Genomic DNA, 17088 nt, shown 5'->3' with positions numbered 1-17088 from the left:
CATAAGTCACTTTTTATCAACAGCAACTCAGCTGTCTCTCCCACAATCAGGAGGATTTTTGCAAGACAATTTTGACTTAAGTCTCTGTAAAAACTGTCTAAAAAGATTTGAGCTGATGCTTTCCTTTTCTCTCAACAAATATCACTGGAGAAGCAATGGTATTCAAAATCATTCCACTGGACTTAGAATGTCCTCAAAATATAGCAGCAGGAGCTTAAAATACAAGTGTGTTGCTACTGCAGTTAAATATGCTCACAAAACCATTTTTAAAAGAAAGAATCCACCCAATACTTTTCTCCGTCCTCTTCCCCTGAATATCCTCAATTGGCTCTTTCATCTGTTCATTCACTGCTGTGTGCCAGGCCCTGGTCTAAGTACTGAGATACAGCACTCAACACAGCCAGGTCCTTGCCTAAAGCAGCACTCATTTTAGTGGGAGAGATGGACAATGCAAAAGAAAATCCACGTCAGTGCCATGGTGTGAAAACAGGACAGCAGAGAGGCAGTGGGAAAGGCCAATTTATACAGAGTGGTCAAAGAAGGAAAAAGGCCCCACTGTCACACAATACTCAAGCAAATGTGAAGAGACACACTACTATATGGTTAAAGCAATTTAATCAAAGTCCACTCAAGGCTCTAACTCAAGATAAGATTAAAGTGGTAGCAAATTTCACACTTGCTGGGTACCACCCATTTTCTGTTAACAAAAATTTCCTTTTAATTTTAATCCAGAGGAAAGCTGTTTCAGAAGGCATCAATCTCTTTTATGCCAATGGATGTTTACTGGTGATTTGGCCTTGCTAATTACAATGCTTCGAGGCACCAATGAAAAATCTTCAAGAAGCTTATCATTTATTCAACAATTTTTGAGTGTTTTGTTTCCCACAAGACACCATACTAGGTGTTCTATGTTATCTACACAAACACCTTGGGGTATTTTCCCCATTTTACAAATGAAGAAACAGACTCGGAGAGAATAGTATCACAAAGCTAACAAGCACAGTACTAGGATTTGAACTGGGGCCTGTCTGGCTGAAAACCCCAAGCTTTATTGATTTCAACTTTTGAAAGTGCTTAAAAAGAGCCTACCTCTTCCTGCACCTTCCACTTCTTGGCCTCCTACATTTTGACATGTCAATCAAACATGACCATGCCTCCCTCTGAATTCTGAAGCTTTTTGTTTACACCTTTTTTTCTGGCATTTTTTAGTTGTATTTGTCTTATCTCACAAATAGACTGTAAAATGGCCAAAAATGAGCTTTTTTAAAATCACAGTATTCTTACCTCACAACACCTGGCACAGAACCTTGCACAAAGCAGCACTCGTTTGCTCAAATTCTCAATGCTGATACAATCCTTTAGCTCTTCGACTTCCCTGATACAGGCTGGTACACAGACTCAGTTTCATTCAAGATCATAATCACTCTCACTGAGAAACTTAACCTCAATTCTTTAGTTTCACTGTCAACAATAGAGGCCAGCTGTTCTCAAAGAGTGCTCGCTATAAGCAGTCACCGCCTGGGAACCTGTTTCCCATCCCGGACCCCCTCAATGGGAAATTCCAGGTGCAGGGCCCAGCCATCTGTGTTTAACATGCCTTCCAGGTGATGTGGATGCACACTACTCCAGTTTGAGAACCACTGAACTAGGCTAAACTCAGGAAATAAAGTGAAGAAAAAGACCTTTAAGCACAAAGATGTTCACTGTTCAGCCTTGTATTAGTTTTAAGAAAACTGGAAACGCAGTAAATTAATACCTGGCAAATAGAGAAGTTATAGCATTTCCAAATGACCAAAAAAAAAAAAAAAAAAACTGCAATCATTTAAAATGCTGTTAACAACAGGTTTTAAGAACATGAGGAAACACTTATAATATTAAATAAGCAAAGGTAGATTTTAAAACTGTTCATACTGCATGATCTTAACTATGTATACAAATAGGGCTAGAAAAAAAATAAGAGCAAGATAGTAACATCTTTGGTTATCTTTAGGTATTTTTCTATAATAAGCACTTTTTAAATGCAGCTTGCTAAAGCACTTTAAAATACTTAGTATGTTTCAATTGTAATTTACTCCTTTTAATAACGAGAGGTCTCAAATTGGACTTCTGGGAGCCATTACAAACAGTGTGGTAAATGCGCTCTCTTTGTCCAACACCCTGAGCTCCTGCTCTTGCAGGTAACCTCTCAGATGCTCGATATTTCACTGCACTTTACTTCCAAAATTCCAACCATCGGTAATCCAATTTTCTATAGCTTTTTCAACAGAATTTATATTTCCCCCCATCCATATCCAAAAATCTTAAGTATAAACCACTAAACTTCTTACAGTAGAGTTTATGACAGTTTATACTAGACAATGCTACAAAAACTACCTTCCTTATCAGCTCAGTGTATGGTCATACTCTCCTGTTTAGAAACGCCACAGTGGCTGCCCAGCATGCTCTACAATGAGAACACTTTCCTTGCTTCCTACAAGTTGCTCCAGCGATCATCCTAAACAACTGAGCTTTTCTCATTTCGGCTGCTACAAACACATATTAGAAAACCGACACTATTCAAAAGGTCAGGCTAAAGTACTGTATTATTTAGGATCCCCTCCCCAAAGCTCTCTGCTCTTCTCTGCCACGTGTTAGTTTCCCTCACTGGGCCTCCTCTGTCTGGTCCTCCTTAGGGACCCTACCCTTACTCACTGCTTTTTTAATCTCTTCCACCCCCACTCCCATCCCTCCTTTCTTGCAAACACGTTCTGCACATATTTTCCCCTTTCCACCAGATCCCACCTATTCATTTATTCAACAAAAAGTTATTGAAAACCTCCTACCTTCCAAGCACTAGGGATATTAATGGAGAGAAGGAGAGATACATTTCCAATACTGCGACTTTGGGGGAAAGAGCATCACACAAAAAATCATTATAAAGTATGTCACAAACCAAGGGAGAGGAAATGGAAAGAATTTATAGAACACAGCAGGAGTTTGACCCCTGTCTGGCAAGCCAAGGATGCTTTTCCCAGGGAAACAGCACTGAAGTTAAGACCGAAAGGATGAGGAAGCAGCCAAGAGAACGAAAAGAAAGGACAGGGTTCTAAGTAGACGGCATACCTGTGCTGAGGTCCACAAGAAATACAGAACACAATACACTCAAAGAATTGAAAGCAAGTCAGTGAGGCTGGAGTGCAGAACGGCACCGCGGACCTGAAGAGGTGTGAGGCTGCAGAGGCAGGCAAAGGTCTGGTCATGGAGGGTCGTGGAACTAAATAAAGGATTTTTGACTTTGGGTAAGGGCAACAGCTATAAATTAGAAATTTCATCGTGACTGTGAAACCAAATGCCCCTAAAACCAAGTTCCCCTGCCAAGTTTGTGATTAGCCTATCTGAAGCTATATTCTCTTTCTTGACCTGACTCTGTTGCCCTCAGGATTGAAGAGTATCACATAAAAGGCGGGACTGAAACCAAGCAGGACCCTTCAGGGCCCTCCCAGATAAAAAAAACTTTTTTTTTTAAATAGTTTATTTATTTTGGCTGCGTTGGGTCTTCATTGCTGCGCACGGGCTTTCTCTAGTTGCAGCGAGCAGGGGCTACTCTTCATTGCGGTGCGCGGGCTTCTCATTGCTGTGGCTTCTCTTGCTGCGGAGCACGAGCTCTAGGCGCACGGGCTTCAGTAGTTGTGGCTCACAGGCTCAGTAGTTGTGGCTCGTGGGCTCTAGAGCGCAGGCTGAGTAGTTGTGGTGCACGGGCTTAGCTGCTCTGCAGCATGTGGGATCTTCCCGGACCAGGGCTCAAACCCGTGTCCCCAGCATTGGAAGGCGGATTCTTAACCACTGGTCCACCAGGGAAGTCCCTACAAAAGCCCTTCTGTCCCCTGTTTCTGGTTTGTAGAAAAGGCTTTAGTCTCTTAGACCTTCCCCGAGTTCCAAAGAGCAGATTCAAGCAATTACTAATTAGAGAAGTGATGGAAGGCTGAAACAAAGGGAAAACGGTCAAGAAACAATAGAGAGTCCTAGTTCCTCCTCCAGGGATATACAGAACAATCTGACACAAATCTTTGAGTTGTTCTGCAGGAACTAAGACAGCCCCCTCCTCCCAAGTGGAGGATAGTGACTACAAGCTGACCACAAGCACACAGAACCCAGACTGGTTGGAACCAGAAAGTTGATGATTAAGACTCACGAAAAACCACCCTGTTACTTCACCACCAACCAATCAGAAGAAAGTCATGCTCCCTGCAACCCTCACCCCAAACGTTGCCTTTAAAAACCATGTCCAGCCAGGAAGATGGATCTGAGACAAGCCTACATCTCCCATCTTCTCCATCTGTGCCCTCCCAATCAATAAACCTTTTTCTGCTCCAAACTCGGACATTTCCATCTGTTGGGCCTCACTGTGCGTCAGGCACATGAGCTTGGGTTCAACAACAACTGCAGTGTGCAGAACGGGCTAGAGGAGGACAAAACTGCAGTCTGGGAAATCAGCTAGTAAGCTGCTGAGCAATCCAGGTGGAGATCACTAAAAGACCCCCAGGTTTCTGGCTTGGATACCTGGGTAGACAGTGGCACCACATTCACTGAGATTTAAAAAAATACACAACTAAGAGGAGGTTTGGGGGAGGGATGTGTTGAAGAGAAAAACCATAAGCCCACTTTTGCTAAAGCCCACGATACCAAACCTAGGTTTAATACCTAACTGTAGTTTCGACCTTCACCAGAAAAGTAATCTTAACCAACAAGTTTGGAATTGTCTACTAATGAGGTGATCTGTCATAGGGGCCCCCTCCATCCCCCAGAGGAAGAAGAGGTTATCCATATGATAAAATCCTTGCCAGTTCCCTTCCCCCAAAAAAGATGATGTCCTAGCCTAAAAACAATCCTTTTCTTTTCTTTCGCTAACAGATCCCTTGCCCCACCCTTACTCCTATAAAAACCTTCCATTTGGTACAAACCCTCAGAGGCCCCTTCTAGTTGCTAGAAGGGATGCTGCCCCAATTCATAAATCGCCTAATAAAGCCAATTAGATCTTCAGATTTACCCGGTTGAATTTTGGGGTTTTTTTAGCAGGTTGATATAAGGGGACAAGTGGATGCTGAAAGATTCTGAAGTTCTACACTGTATCTTGTTCCTTTATATACAGTTTGCAATTATTCATTTACATAGAACTTTTTTGCATTAAGTCATCATATGTTTGCAGTTATGTCACTGATAAATCACGTAATGATTTTAAGCAGGGAAAGAGTGAATCTGTTATTCTATGATTTTCAAAATCAAGATCAGTGGTTAAAAAGCAGCTGATACTTTGTTCCTTTTTTTATGTTCTCAAAGAATAAACAGAGGGCTTCCCTGGTGGCGCAGTGGTTAAGAATCTGCCTGCCAATGCAAGGGACACGGGTTCGCGCCCTGGTCCGGGAAGATCCCACATGCCATGGAGCAACTAAGCCTGTGCACCACAGCTACTGAGCCTGCGAGCCACAACTACTGAAACCCGCAAGCCTAGAGCCCGTGCTCCGCAACAAGAGAAGCCACCGCAATGAGAAGCCCGCACACCACAACGAAGAGTAGCTCCCGCTCGCCGCAGCGAGAGAAAGCCTATGCAGCAACGAAGACCCAATGCAGCCAAAAATAAATAAATAAGTAAAATAAAGTTCCCTTTAAAAAAAAAGAATAAAAGAGGAAGCTGGACCTTCAGGCCTGCAACAAACCGGCTTTCTGTATACAGATATGGAGTGGCCTATAGATCTGATAAACCTTCTTACTCTACCCTTCTCTCATACCTGAATTGTTCTGTCTCCATGATATGCTTGTATGGCCACTGACTTTTGGTACAACGACACAAAATATTCCCTTACTTCATTCATCAAGCCAAGGCAAGTTTTTAAGATAAAACTGATTTTTAAATAATGAGGTGTTAGAAGAGTCTGGGAACACTTGTGAACTTTTTACTTAATTTCTCTTTTTTTTTTGCAATAAGTTGCATCTTCCTGGAATTCAACTTGCAATTGTCATGCAGAATCCCTGTAGCACTCTGTCCACTCTCCACGGCTCTGCTGCACAGAGTATGAAGAGTTCCCCCAAAATGACACAGTGTCATGCGCGCACTTCTGGTGTCAGAAGTGGAAAAGATAAAGCCAGGGCTGCTGTCAAGTGTTTATTCTGCTTGTGCAGAAGACACATGAGACTTGACTGCTCTTCAATACTCCCCAAAATACGCAGGACAAGGGAGAGGCCTGGTCGGGTCACTCTGCAACAAGCCCTAAGCATGGGTGAATCCCTCCTTGGGACTAAGGGATAAGAAAAGAACAGTGCTGTTTGCTAGGCAGTGGACCCCAGAACCTGGGAACTAAAAACCTAATTTTATGGGTTTATACCAGTTAGGGAAGCTGGAGGGTGAGCTGTCTCAAATACTTCCTTATCAAGAGCCCTTCACCTGGGCTGGGACTAAACCTGGGCCAAGACTCTCCAGCAAGACCAGTCACATGGAAACTCTGAGCCAAAAATGAAAGTGAGCACAGCCCAAGGGAACCTCCAAAGAACCCTGGATTGATCCATAAGGCTCTGCAGCTGCAATGGATGCAAATTCGGGTTAAGCAATGAGATTACTTCCACAATTTCCAGTGCTGCTGCCTTTTCCTAGATTAAACCTTGTCTCCTATACACATTCTTCTAATCAAAGAGGTAAGTAATTTTGGACATATGTTTGAGGCACCTGTGAACACTGAGGTGGATACATGAGAGTGGAGCTTCAGAGAACAAGTCTAGGTCAGAGACACATATTTGGTAGTTACCCAAACAGTCAAATGGTAAGTGAAACCAGGGCAACAGATGAGACTTGTCAAAGCCTACAACTCTTATTAAAAGAGAGAAAAAAAGAAAAGGAGGTATGTGCGGAGGGAGATACCCATCTCCTTCGTTCATTTTAGGACTAAGTTAAGGGATATGTGAAAAAGCACTTCATTTCACCTCCCAACCTCTGTGAAGCCTCTTCCTGTCCCTCCCTCCCTACCCATCTTTTTCTGACTTCCCTCAAAGTATACTTCCAACTGAAAACACTCACCATCTCTCACAAATACAAAATGGTGAAGGATCTAAAATTCAACCGCACTTGGCCTTGAAGGACACCTACACTTAATGTTCTGGAAAACCCCATGAAGGCCAAATGGAATTCTCCAGTTTCCCCACCATGGCTTCCTGCTTAACTCTTCTCTTTGTTCTACTCTAGAAAGAGTTTCTCTCTCTGACTAGTACAAAGGAGAACTGCGTTAAATTTCTGTTGAAGCATGTGGGGTGGGTAAGTGTTTTAGTTTCAAAAGAATCCAGCCTGTAAGCAAAATTAACATCAAAAGACGAAGTCAGATGTAAAAATATTGAGCAAAATGATGCCGTCAATAATGAGAAATGAGCACTGCAATGTGGAGAATCCCCATGCCAATTACCAAAGGTACATTTCAAATATATGTTTCAGATGCAAATTTTCATCCTTCATCTGTGACCTACATTTTTTTTCCTTCCACCCACTATATTCTTTTATTAAAAGTAACACAGAGAAAACTCTTTTGAAATCAGTGACACTTATATACCCCAGCTGTAACTTCAACAGAAGATATCATTATGACTAAGCTCAAATGACTTGTAAATTTCCTAAATTATGCAATTCATGACAGTTCAACTGAAAGCACTTTGGGTGACGTGTAGAGTACTCCAAAAGCCAGATTCTATTATACATTTTTATTCTTCAGAAAATGTTGTCAAATCCCTAATCAATATTTAGAACTGCAGTTATGGGGTTATGGTAACATTTATAGGATAAGAAGGCTATTAAACAATAAACCATGCTCTTTAACTATGAAATTATTCATTGGCCTCGACCAATTCAATCTAAATGGTAGAGTTCAGCAACAAGCTACATCCAAAGCTATCAAACAAACACACAAAAAAGTCATTCTTCAAAAGAAAAAATACCCTCAAGCCATGTATTTATCACTAATTGAATGAACCTGACAAGTCACTACACCTTTCAGAGACTCATCTCACCTGCCGCTTTATTTGAAAAACTAGACACGATCTCCAAGGTTCATTTCAATTCTAACAATCTCTAAGTGCCTCCACCAGGACTGTCCTTATTTTCTCCCTTCAGCTACTTAACCTTACAGCCTGGGCTCAATATCATCACCTCCTTCAGGGAGCCTTCACTAACCTTCCCTGGATAGGTTCAGTGTCCCCTGATGAAAATAATACCCACCATAATGTCTTCTCTCACTTTCCTTCCTATTGTTCTAGAATTGTCTGTTTAGATGTCTCTATTCTACTACACCAAAAGCTTTTTGAAGATGAATGTAGTCTGATCTTCATATTTCCAATGCCTCACATAAAAAACTTGCATACAGTATGTGTTTTTCAAACATGCAGTGAATAAATGGTAAGTCTATGCATTTTTCTGGCACCAGTGGTCTGCGCTCTGCAAATGAAAACACACGGTCAAAGGAAAAAAAAACCCTTACGATTTGTGAACGCTGCTGAGAATTGACCTAGAAAGTAAGGTTTTCTTCTATACTATGTGCATTCCTAGGATTCATTCTACTTATTTTTCCACTTGTGAACAAGAGAATGATAACAAAAGTGAAACAGCTGTGTTAGAGTGGTAAAAATATAACTTTAATATTTCAAAATACATGTTTATTCTTTTCATTAACGTTTATCCTTACGAAGTGGATCCTTACCCTATTCCTCCATCCTCACCACGCCTAACTCACCATTTTCCTTCAATTTGTATTAACTTATCACATCTCAGCACTTCCTACCAGGTTCTCCCTGGCCTTTCTTTAAACTAATCACCTGTAATCCATTGCAATTTGAGATAACCACAAAGCAGTCGTTCAGGTGAGAACACAACACCTTTAATACCCTCCACCAATTACAATTTTTGTCCATTAAATAAGGAAAAAGAACTGCCAGGTAAACTAATGCAAAATTTTTATTGGCCATAAAGAAAATCTACAGTGTCTCAATCTGCACGACACTATACTATATGGATTCATGGTGAGATTTGGGGGCCAAAACAACCATGAAAAATGAGGCTACAACTTCTCACGCTGGGAAAATATACTGTTTCATACTTTGTTACTAATTCATCAAGCTCTCTTACACGCTAATTTTTAACAGATAAAGGGCCCTAACAGGGGTCACTATACGTTTACACAAACTAACTCCCACCAAATTTCACATCTCTCAATGTTAGTCCATCCTTCAAATCCAAGCTCTTTAGAAAATCCACATGACCCTCTACTTTCTGGCCTCAAAACTGACCAAATTGGTCGTCCCTGATAATTTTTGTTTCAAATGGCAAGGAAGGCATTCACAGTAGCGGCATTACGAGCTGGCCCGGCAAGTATAAGTACCTTCCATAAGCTACAATTGAAATAACTAACACGCTTAAGATGTTCGCAAAAAGCAACTTCAAGACGAGTTCCCCAGGCACCGCCTTCCAACCAGATTACCGCCTAAGTACCTCCTACAGAAGAAAACCTAGTTCGCTTCCTTGGACAGCCAGGAAGAGCCGTGCAGCCTTGGGCCTTCCTACCCTCCTCCAGAGCCCTGCCTTTGGCAAGGACACAATACAGATTTGCTCCCGAGAAGGGCAGGGACCTGGACCACATCTCCCTCTCCGAACACGAGCCACCACCAGCCCGCCTCACCTCTGTCCGGAACACACGCCCAAACACGAACTCGGCGGGCAGACCCCTCCCAGGCCCTCAGTCACTCCCGGAGGCTCCCTCCAGGATCCCTGCCCACCCCGAGACAAGCCCATCTCCATTCTTTCCTGAACTCTGAGGGCCACACCCCCTTGCTACGCTGCAAACTTAGGGACGCGCCACCGTCGTCCAATACCCCGCCCCAAACACCTGATAGATCCTGCTCCCCTGCTCTTCCCCGAAAGCTGCGCGCTCCAGGCACCCGATGCCGGCCGAAGCCAGATCCGCAGGGTCTTTACCGAGTCGCTGGGGGGAGCCGAAGCCCGGCTCGTCCGGCGGTCGCGGCGCCAGCACGAAAGGAACCAAGCTGCTCAGGAAGAGGACACACTGCCTCATGTTCCCGGCCCGGCCAGCGGCTCCACCTCTCTGGGCAGCCTTCGCCTGACTGGGGCTCAGGACGCTGCTCACATTGGGAGAGGAGGGGATCCGCCCGGCCCGGCGCCTGCAGCCTCTTACTCTTACTGCGCCGCCTACCGGAAAACTCTACAGCCGGGCTCCAGGTTCCCGGAAGCGTAGGCAGCGCTCGGAGAGGCTGGCTCAGCCTGCTTCCGGCCGCCGCCGACCCCCGCACCGCCCACAGCCGGGCGCCGCGCGGCATGCCGGGAGGCCCTCACTACCGTCGGCCCCGCGCCGGCGCGTCGCCATTTTGCCGCCCCTCCGACCGCGCCCTTGCGTCCCGTCGGGGCTCGGCCGGCGCCGCCTCTGACGCGGCCCGCGACGTCCTGACTCGACCCACTCGGGCCACGCCTCTGTCCCTGGATGACCGCCGCGAGGGAGGCGGGAGCTCGCGAGTAGGCCTTCAAAGGCGCGCCCGGCCACCTCCCTCGCCTCGGTCCGACCCACGTCTGGATAGGATCTCTGTTACCTTTTTTACTACCTAGCTGTGGAAATCACCGTGGGGGTCCCAGAGTGGGCGAGGAGGAGCGCCGGGCCGGGTGGGTTCGGGGTGATGACCCAGCAGCTGAGTGCCTGGGACGAAGGACGGGCTCCCGGGAGCAGAGGCCCCGCGTCCATGCGCCAGCTTCTGCGAGACCAGCCTCCTAGTCGCAAATGGGGTGCAGCTTGGCTTTCGGGGCCCAGCGTCGTACCACCCGGGCATCTCAAGCCTCCGTCCGTTGTAACGGAAGAGCCTTTGTGGCGGGAAATAAATAGGCGCTAACTCGATGCCCATTTTCTCGTTGGCCCCGCTGTATGTAGAGGGTCTGCAAGCATTTCCAGAAACTAAATCCTAAACCTAACTCCTCGTCTGTCCGTACAGGTTCTAGGGAGGTCCAGCCAACTTCTTGAAACCTAACTCCATGCTTGGTCACTTTAGCTTAGACTGGAAATTTGCCAAGACACTTTGTGTTTTGTTTTACAATCCTTTGCATAATTTTAGCTCTAGTGAGTGTTTATGGTACTGAATAAAACATTCTAATAACGTTGGACGTGAATTGCTATTTTGGTTCAACTAAAGTTTATGCAAGTACGACAGAACACATTTTCCACTTAAGAGTGAGTGGGACAGCCTGGTCTCCATTATGAAATCGAAAATTCTTAGGAATAGCATATTAGTCCTGTCTGGTCAAGTTTTACGGCTACTCCTAATAAAATACTCAAACTATGGTTTTGTCCTGTGAATTTAGGTTCACTGTGGCATGCCTCAGTAAAATCTCAGCATCTTTTCCCAACAGTTATTATCCAGAGTTACTGGTTTTGTGCATTTGGGGCTTAACTGGACCTGTTGTGTTCATCTGAGGTATAAAGTGCCTTCATTAAACATATACATTGATGGCATACCTAATCAAAAAGTAAGCAGAGGTTCACCTCTGCAAATCGTACATAATTTTTAAAAGATGTATCCCATAAAACATGTGACAGTTGTAGACATTTTTTTTTTGTACAGTGAGAATATCATCTTACTTTCTGAGCACCCAGACACCATGCTCTCCAGCTTATACCTTTAGTAGATCCTAGATTTTACTCTTTCTGTGTTTCACCCACAGCTCTTCTACAGTACCTTGCTTGTAGATGGCCCTTCACCATCTGTTTAATAAATGCCATTTTAAAAAAGTAAAGTTCCTGATTCATTTGCTTATTCATATCCAGAAGTCCTAGATTTTCAGAGACAGTCAAGGTTTCAAGTAATTTTTCCCATTCACAAATCAGGACCCAAATTATGATTTCCAGTTTGAGGTTTATCTTTCATTTATAAATTGTCCATGCCTTTTAGATATAAGAGCACCACGTGGGGGAGATAAAGAGCCAGAGGAACATAAGAGGGACACATTGGATAGAACTAGTAGTCTGAGCCAGCTGTCTTCAAACTTTTATACTCTTATCCCCAAAAGAATTTTTAAAAAATATGTACTCCCTATATACATTTAACATTTTTCATCATAAATTTCCAGCATAATGTAAACACTGACATTTATTTAATTTTATTTATTTATTTTTGGCTGCGTTGGGTCTTCATTGCTGCGTGCGGACTGTCTCTAGTTGTGGCGAGCGGGGTCTACTCTTAATTGCGGTGCACGGGCTTCTCATTGCGGTGGCTTCTCTTGTTGTGGAGCACAGGCTCTAGGCATGCAGGCTTCAGTAGTTGTGGCACGCAGGCTCAGTAGTTGTGGCTTGCGGGCTCCAGAGCACAGGCTCAGTAGTTGTGGCACACGGGCTTAGTTGCTCTGTGGCATGTGGGATCTTCCCGGACCAGGGCTCGAACCCGTGTCCCCTACGTCGGCAGGGGGATTCTTAACCACTGCACCACCAGGGAAGTCCCAACACTTAACATTCAAAATTAAAACTCTTAGGTTTAAATTTACCCAATGGAATATAAATACCTGACAGATTTGATAGCCACTGTGGTAGTCAGCCTCCCCGATGGCCCCCAATGATACCTGCTTCCTGATATTCACTCCCTTGTAGAGTCCGTCCCCTTCCACACTGGTCCAAGGTTGGTCTCTGTGGCCAATAGCGCAAAGAGGAAGTGACGGTATTTCACTTCCAAGGTTAGGTTGTAAGAGACTGTGTCTTCCATCTCAGGTGTTCTCTTACTTGCTTGGTCTCTCTTGGATCACTCACTAGGCAAAGCCAGCTTCTGTGTCATGAGAACATTCAGGAAGACTATGGAGTGGTTCATAGGAAGAGAGGTGACCAGCCCACAACCAGCAAGTAACTGAGACCTGCCAAAGACTATATGCCTGAGCTTGGAAATGAAACCTCCAGCCCTAGGCAACCTTTAAGACACATGCAGTCCCCCAACCCAACAGCTTGACTGCAGCCTCAGGAGAGACCCTGAGCCAGAACTGCCCACCCAAGCCATTCCCTGATTTTTGACCATCAGAAACTGGGAGATAATAAATACTGGTTATTTCAAGCTCCTAAATTAAGGGTAATTTGTTACACAGCCACTATTGTCTGTTTGAAAAACACATGAACAAGTTAACTGGATCCTGGGTTCCTCTCCTTAACAACAGAAGTGGTTCTTTTAATTTAGGATTTAATAAAGATAAGTAAAAGATTACTTGAGATTTGCTGATCCCAAGCTATAGAATGAATTACTTACAGTTTACTTACTGCAAGTGAATGTAAGAGTAAAATATTTACAATCATTAAACACCTGTTGCCACCTATGGTTCTGGAGTAAACTAGCATATCCACATACGCATTGGTAAGACCTTTCATCTAAATGATCAGAGACATGGCTGTCTAGCTCTGGCTCAGTTTGGGGGCTTTTTCTTCTGTCATCCCAGCTCTATTTCTCTTATTAGCCACTATTTGTCCTATACCAATCCCACCAGTCCTTATAGATGTATAGATTCTTCATCACTCTATTTCTAAAATGCTAATTATTCCTACATCTGTATCCTTTTTTGCCAGTAAACAAATCTATGTGAAGTTAGCACTTCAAAAAGTATGAGTCGGAACTTCCCTGTTGGTCCAGTCGTTAAGACTTACAATGCAGGGGGTGTGGGTTCGATCTCTGGTTGGGAAGCTAAGATCCCACATGCCTTGAGGCTAAAAAACCAAAACATAAAACAGAAGAAGCAATATTGTAACAAATTCAATAAAAAACTTAAAAAGTATGAGTCAATCCACAAATCTCCATTAGACGATAGATCGCTCTTACTGGAATATGACTATATACAAAGTCATGTACCAAGAACTATAGTTTCCAGGATTTTAGTTCAGAAATTTTAATGTATTTCAGATCCTTTTAGAAAGAAAAATGAAAAATACATCACGCACGGAGCAAAGCAGAATATTTGAGGATCCTCACTGATAAACAGATGATTCTTCGGGAAATATTTAATAGGCAAAAAAATAACCAGCCCTCTTGAAACTGGAATAGTAGTTCCCCTCAAGTTCAGAAAGAGGAAACCAGCCATCTCATTCAAAATGTTATTTCAAGAAGGTTCATTTCTAAAATTTTAGTAACAATTTCTCTCTCTCTCTCTCTCACGTACACACACACTTTTTTATGTCTCTTTCTTATCAGGCATCTTTGTCTTTATCACAGAATTATCAATATTTGCAGCGGCTAATCTGTCTGTTGTGAGCAGAGGTAGCATATCTCCTATATATTGTATGCCATACAAAATGTGGAGCTGTGTTCTTTTCCTTCTTAAATCCCTTTCTCTCTCCCTAGAGATCTCGGAGTAACTGAACCACAGGAATAACTGAACACGGAGAATAGATTGGATAAAGAGAACAAAATGGAAACTTCTGCCGGCTTGAAATTACCTCAGGTCTGAAATGGCCAAAAGTCATTACTCTTGGGTTGACAGGCCCCAGAGAGGAAGCAACAGCCAATTACTCTCCAGTTCTGCAGTGGCCACAAAGGCCTTAATTGAAAACCTGTTCTATTCCGTCCTGTTTAGAAAAACAGAACTCAGTTGTTGAATGTTTAAAATCTGGTAATTCTACTAGCATTTTAAGAATAATACCTCCAAAGTGAATGAAATCAGAATCTCAAAGAGATAACTGCACTCCCATATTCACTGCAGGGTTACTCACAATAGCCAAGATGTGGAAACAACCGAAGTGTCCACTGGCAGATAAATGGATAGAGAAGATGTGGTGTGTACATACAATGGGAGATTACTCAGCCATAAAAAGGAAGGACATCTTGCCATTTGCAACAACATGGATGAACCTGAAGGACATTATGCTACATAAGTCAGACACAAAAAGGTAAATACAGTACGATCTCACTTACATGTAGAATCTTATAAAGGTTAAACTCAAAGAAGCAGAGAGTAGAATAGTGGTTGACAGAATCTGGGGGTGGGAGGGGTGGGAATGGGGAGATATCGGTCAAAGGTACAAACTTTCAGTTATAAAATGTGCGGATCTAATGTACACTATGGTGACTATAGTTAAGAACACTGTTTTGTATACTTGAACTTTGCTCAGACAGTATTTGTTTTCTCTTAAATTTATTTATTTGTTTGTTTGTTTGTTTATTTTTGGTTGTGTTGGGTCTTCACTGCTGTGCATGGGCTTCTCATTGAGCTGACTTCTCTTGTGGAGCACGGGCTCTAGGCGTGTGGGCTTCATTAGTTGTGGCTCGTGGGCTCTAGAGCGCAGGCTCAGTAGTTGTGGCGCACGGGCTTAGCCGCTCCGTGGCATGTGGGATCTTCCCAGACCAGGGCTCGAACCCGTGTCCCCTGCACTGGCAGGCGGATTCCTAACCACTGTGCCACCAGGGAAGTCCCTGACAGTATTTCTTAAGTGTTCTCACCACACACACAAAAATGGTAACTATGGATGTGTTAACTAGCTTGATTGTGATAATCATCTCACAGTGAATAGGTATATAACATCAACACATTGTATACCTTAAATATACACAATTAAAAAATATATATATATATACACACTTTTTTTTTGTCAATTATACCTCAATAAGGCTGGAAATAAAGAGACCCACATCATACCTTTGATCTCAAAGGACTTATATCCTAAAAGATGAAAGATACATAGAAACACAAAAACATACAATGTGTATTGGCCTAAAAAACACTGGTATCATGCATTTTTTTCTATTAATTTTTTTTTTTTTCGGTACGCGGGCCTCTCACTGCCGTGGCCTCTCCCGTTGCGGAGCACAGGCTCTGGACGCACAGGCCCAGCGGCCATGGCTCACAGGCCCAGCCGCTCCACGGCATGCGGGATCCTCCTGGACCGGGGCACGAACCTGCGTCCCCTGCATCGGCAGGCGGACTCCCAACCACTGCGCCACGAGGGAAGCCCTCCTATTAATTTTTTAAAATAAAATTTTCATTTTGGAATAATTTTAGATGTACAGGAAAGTTGCAAGATAGTACAGAGTTCCCATATACTCCCAGCTTCCCTAATGTTAATATCTTACGTAATCAAGGTATGTTTGTCAAAACTAAAAAAATAACATCCGATTTCACAATTTTTTAAAGTATGTGCCTTTCTGTAGTCTTTAAAAAATTGTGACGTAAATTTTATGTCACATAAAATTCACGTAACATAAAATTTATCATTAGTGACATTCAGCACATTCACGGTGTTGTACAATCATCACCACTATCTAGCTCCAGAAGGTTTTAATCACCCCAAAAGGAAACCCCATACACATTAAGCAGTCATTCTCCATTACCCCCTTGTCCTGGCCCTTGATAACCACTAATAGAACTGCACAGTTTCTGTTCCAGGAGTCAACCCAGGATACCATATTGCATCTAGTCACGTTGACTTTGTACGCTTTAGGACATATAAAACTTTTCCTAAATATTTTACTCTGTAGAGAAGTACCAGTTAATATGCTTAATTGGGGTTGAAGGAAACTATCCAGCTCAGTCCCTCACTCTTCTCTCCTCTGTACTAGTCTAACAGCCTCTGAAGTGACTTTCTTGCTTCTCGTTTTCTCTCCACCAACATCTCTTCTTGTCTTGGATAACACTGGCTAAGTGTCTCTTCCTCATGGCATGTTTCTTGCTTCTTTTATCGTCTATCCTCCGTTTTGTCCCGCATTGCTGTCTACTGATGCTACCTTGTTTTTCTCCACAAGAGCATAAGTTCCTGAGGCAAGGACTATGCTACCTTCCACAGCAAGTAACACAGTCCTGTGCAGAAGGCTATTCTCATTAACCAAACAACTTAGACAATTTAATGCTTGTAATGGGTGGAACTGTGTCCCATAAAAAAGATATGTTCAAGTCATAACCCCCTGTATTTATGAATGTGATCATATTAGGAAATAAAATCTTTGTAGATATAATCAAGCTAAGGTGAGGTCCTACTGGATTAGGGTGGGCCCTAAATCCAATGACCAGTGTCCTTATGAGGAGAAGTGACACAGATACACACATAGGGAGAACACCATGTGATGACATGG

At 43.3% G+C, this 17088-nt stretch overlaps 1 protein-coding gene across 5 annotated transcripts in view; it reads right to left on the bottom strand.

Moving 5' to 3' along the window:
- Nucleotides 1-10220, bottom strand: part of ADAM17 (ADAM metallopeptidase domain 17) — a 52202-nt gene extending 41982 nt beyond the window's left edge. For 3 of the 5 annotated variants that reach the window (XR_009566092.1, XM_060309111.2, XM_060309113.1), the window contains exon 1: nt 9980-10220. Coding sequence is in view for 4 of the 5 variants with exons in the window: in XM_060309111.2 (XP_060165094.1) it covers nt 9980-10076 (97 nt within the window). In the remaining variant the exon portion in view is untranslated. The remainder of the gene's footprint in view (nt 1-9979) is intronic. The other 2 variants (XM_060309112.2, XM_030844552.3) reach the window with 2 other exon arrangements.
- Between the last annotated feature and the right edge of the window lie 6868 nt (nt 10221-17088).

The sequence above is a fragment of the Globicephala melas genome, chromosome 12 (assembly GCF_963455315.2).
Source record: "Globicephala melas chromosome 12, mGloMel1.2, whole genome shotgun sequence".
Taxonomy (NCBI): Eukaryota; Metazoa; Chordata; class Mammalia; order Artiodactyla; family Delphinidae; genus Globicephala; species Globicephala melas.
Note: the sequence above shows the minus strand (reverse complement) of the source record. Positions and strands in the feature narration are given on the sequence as shown.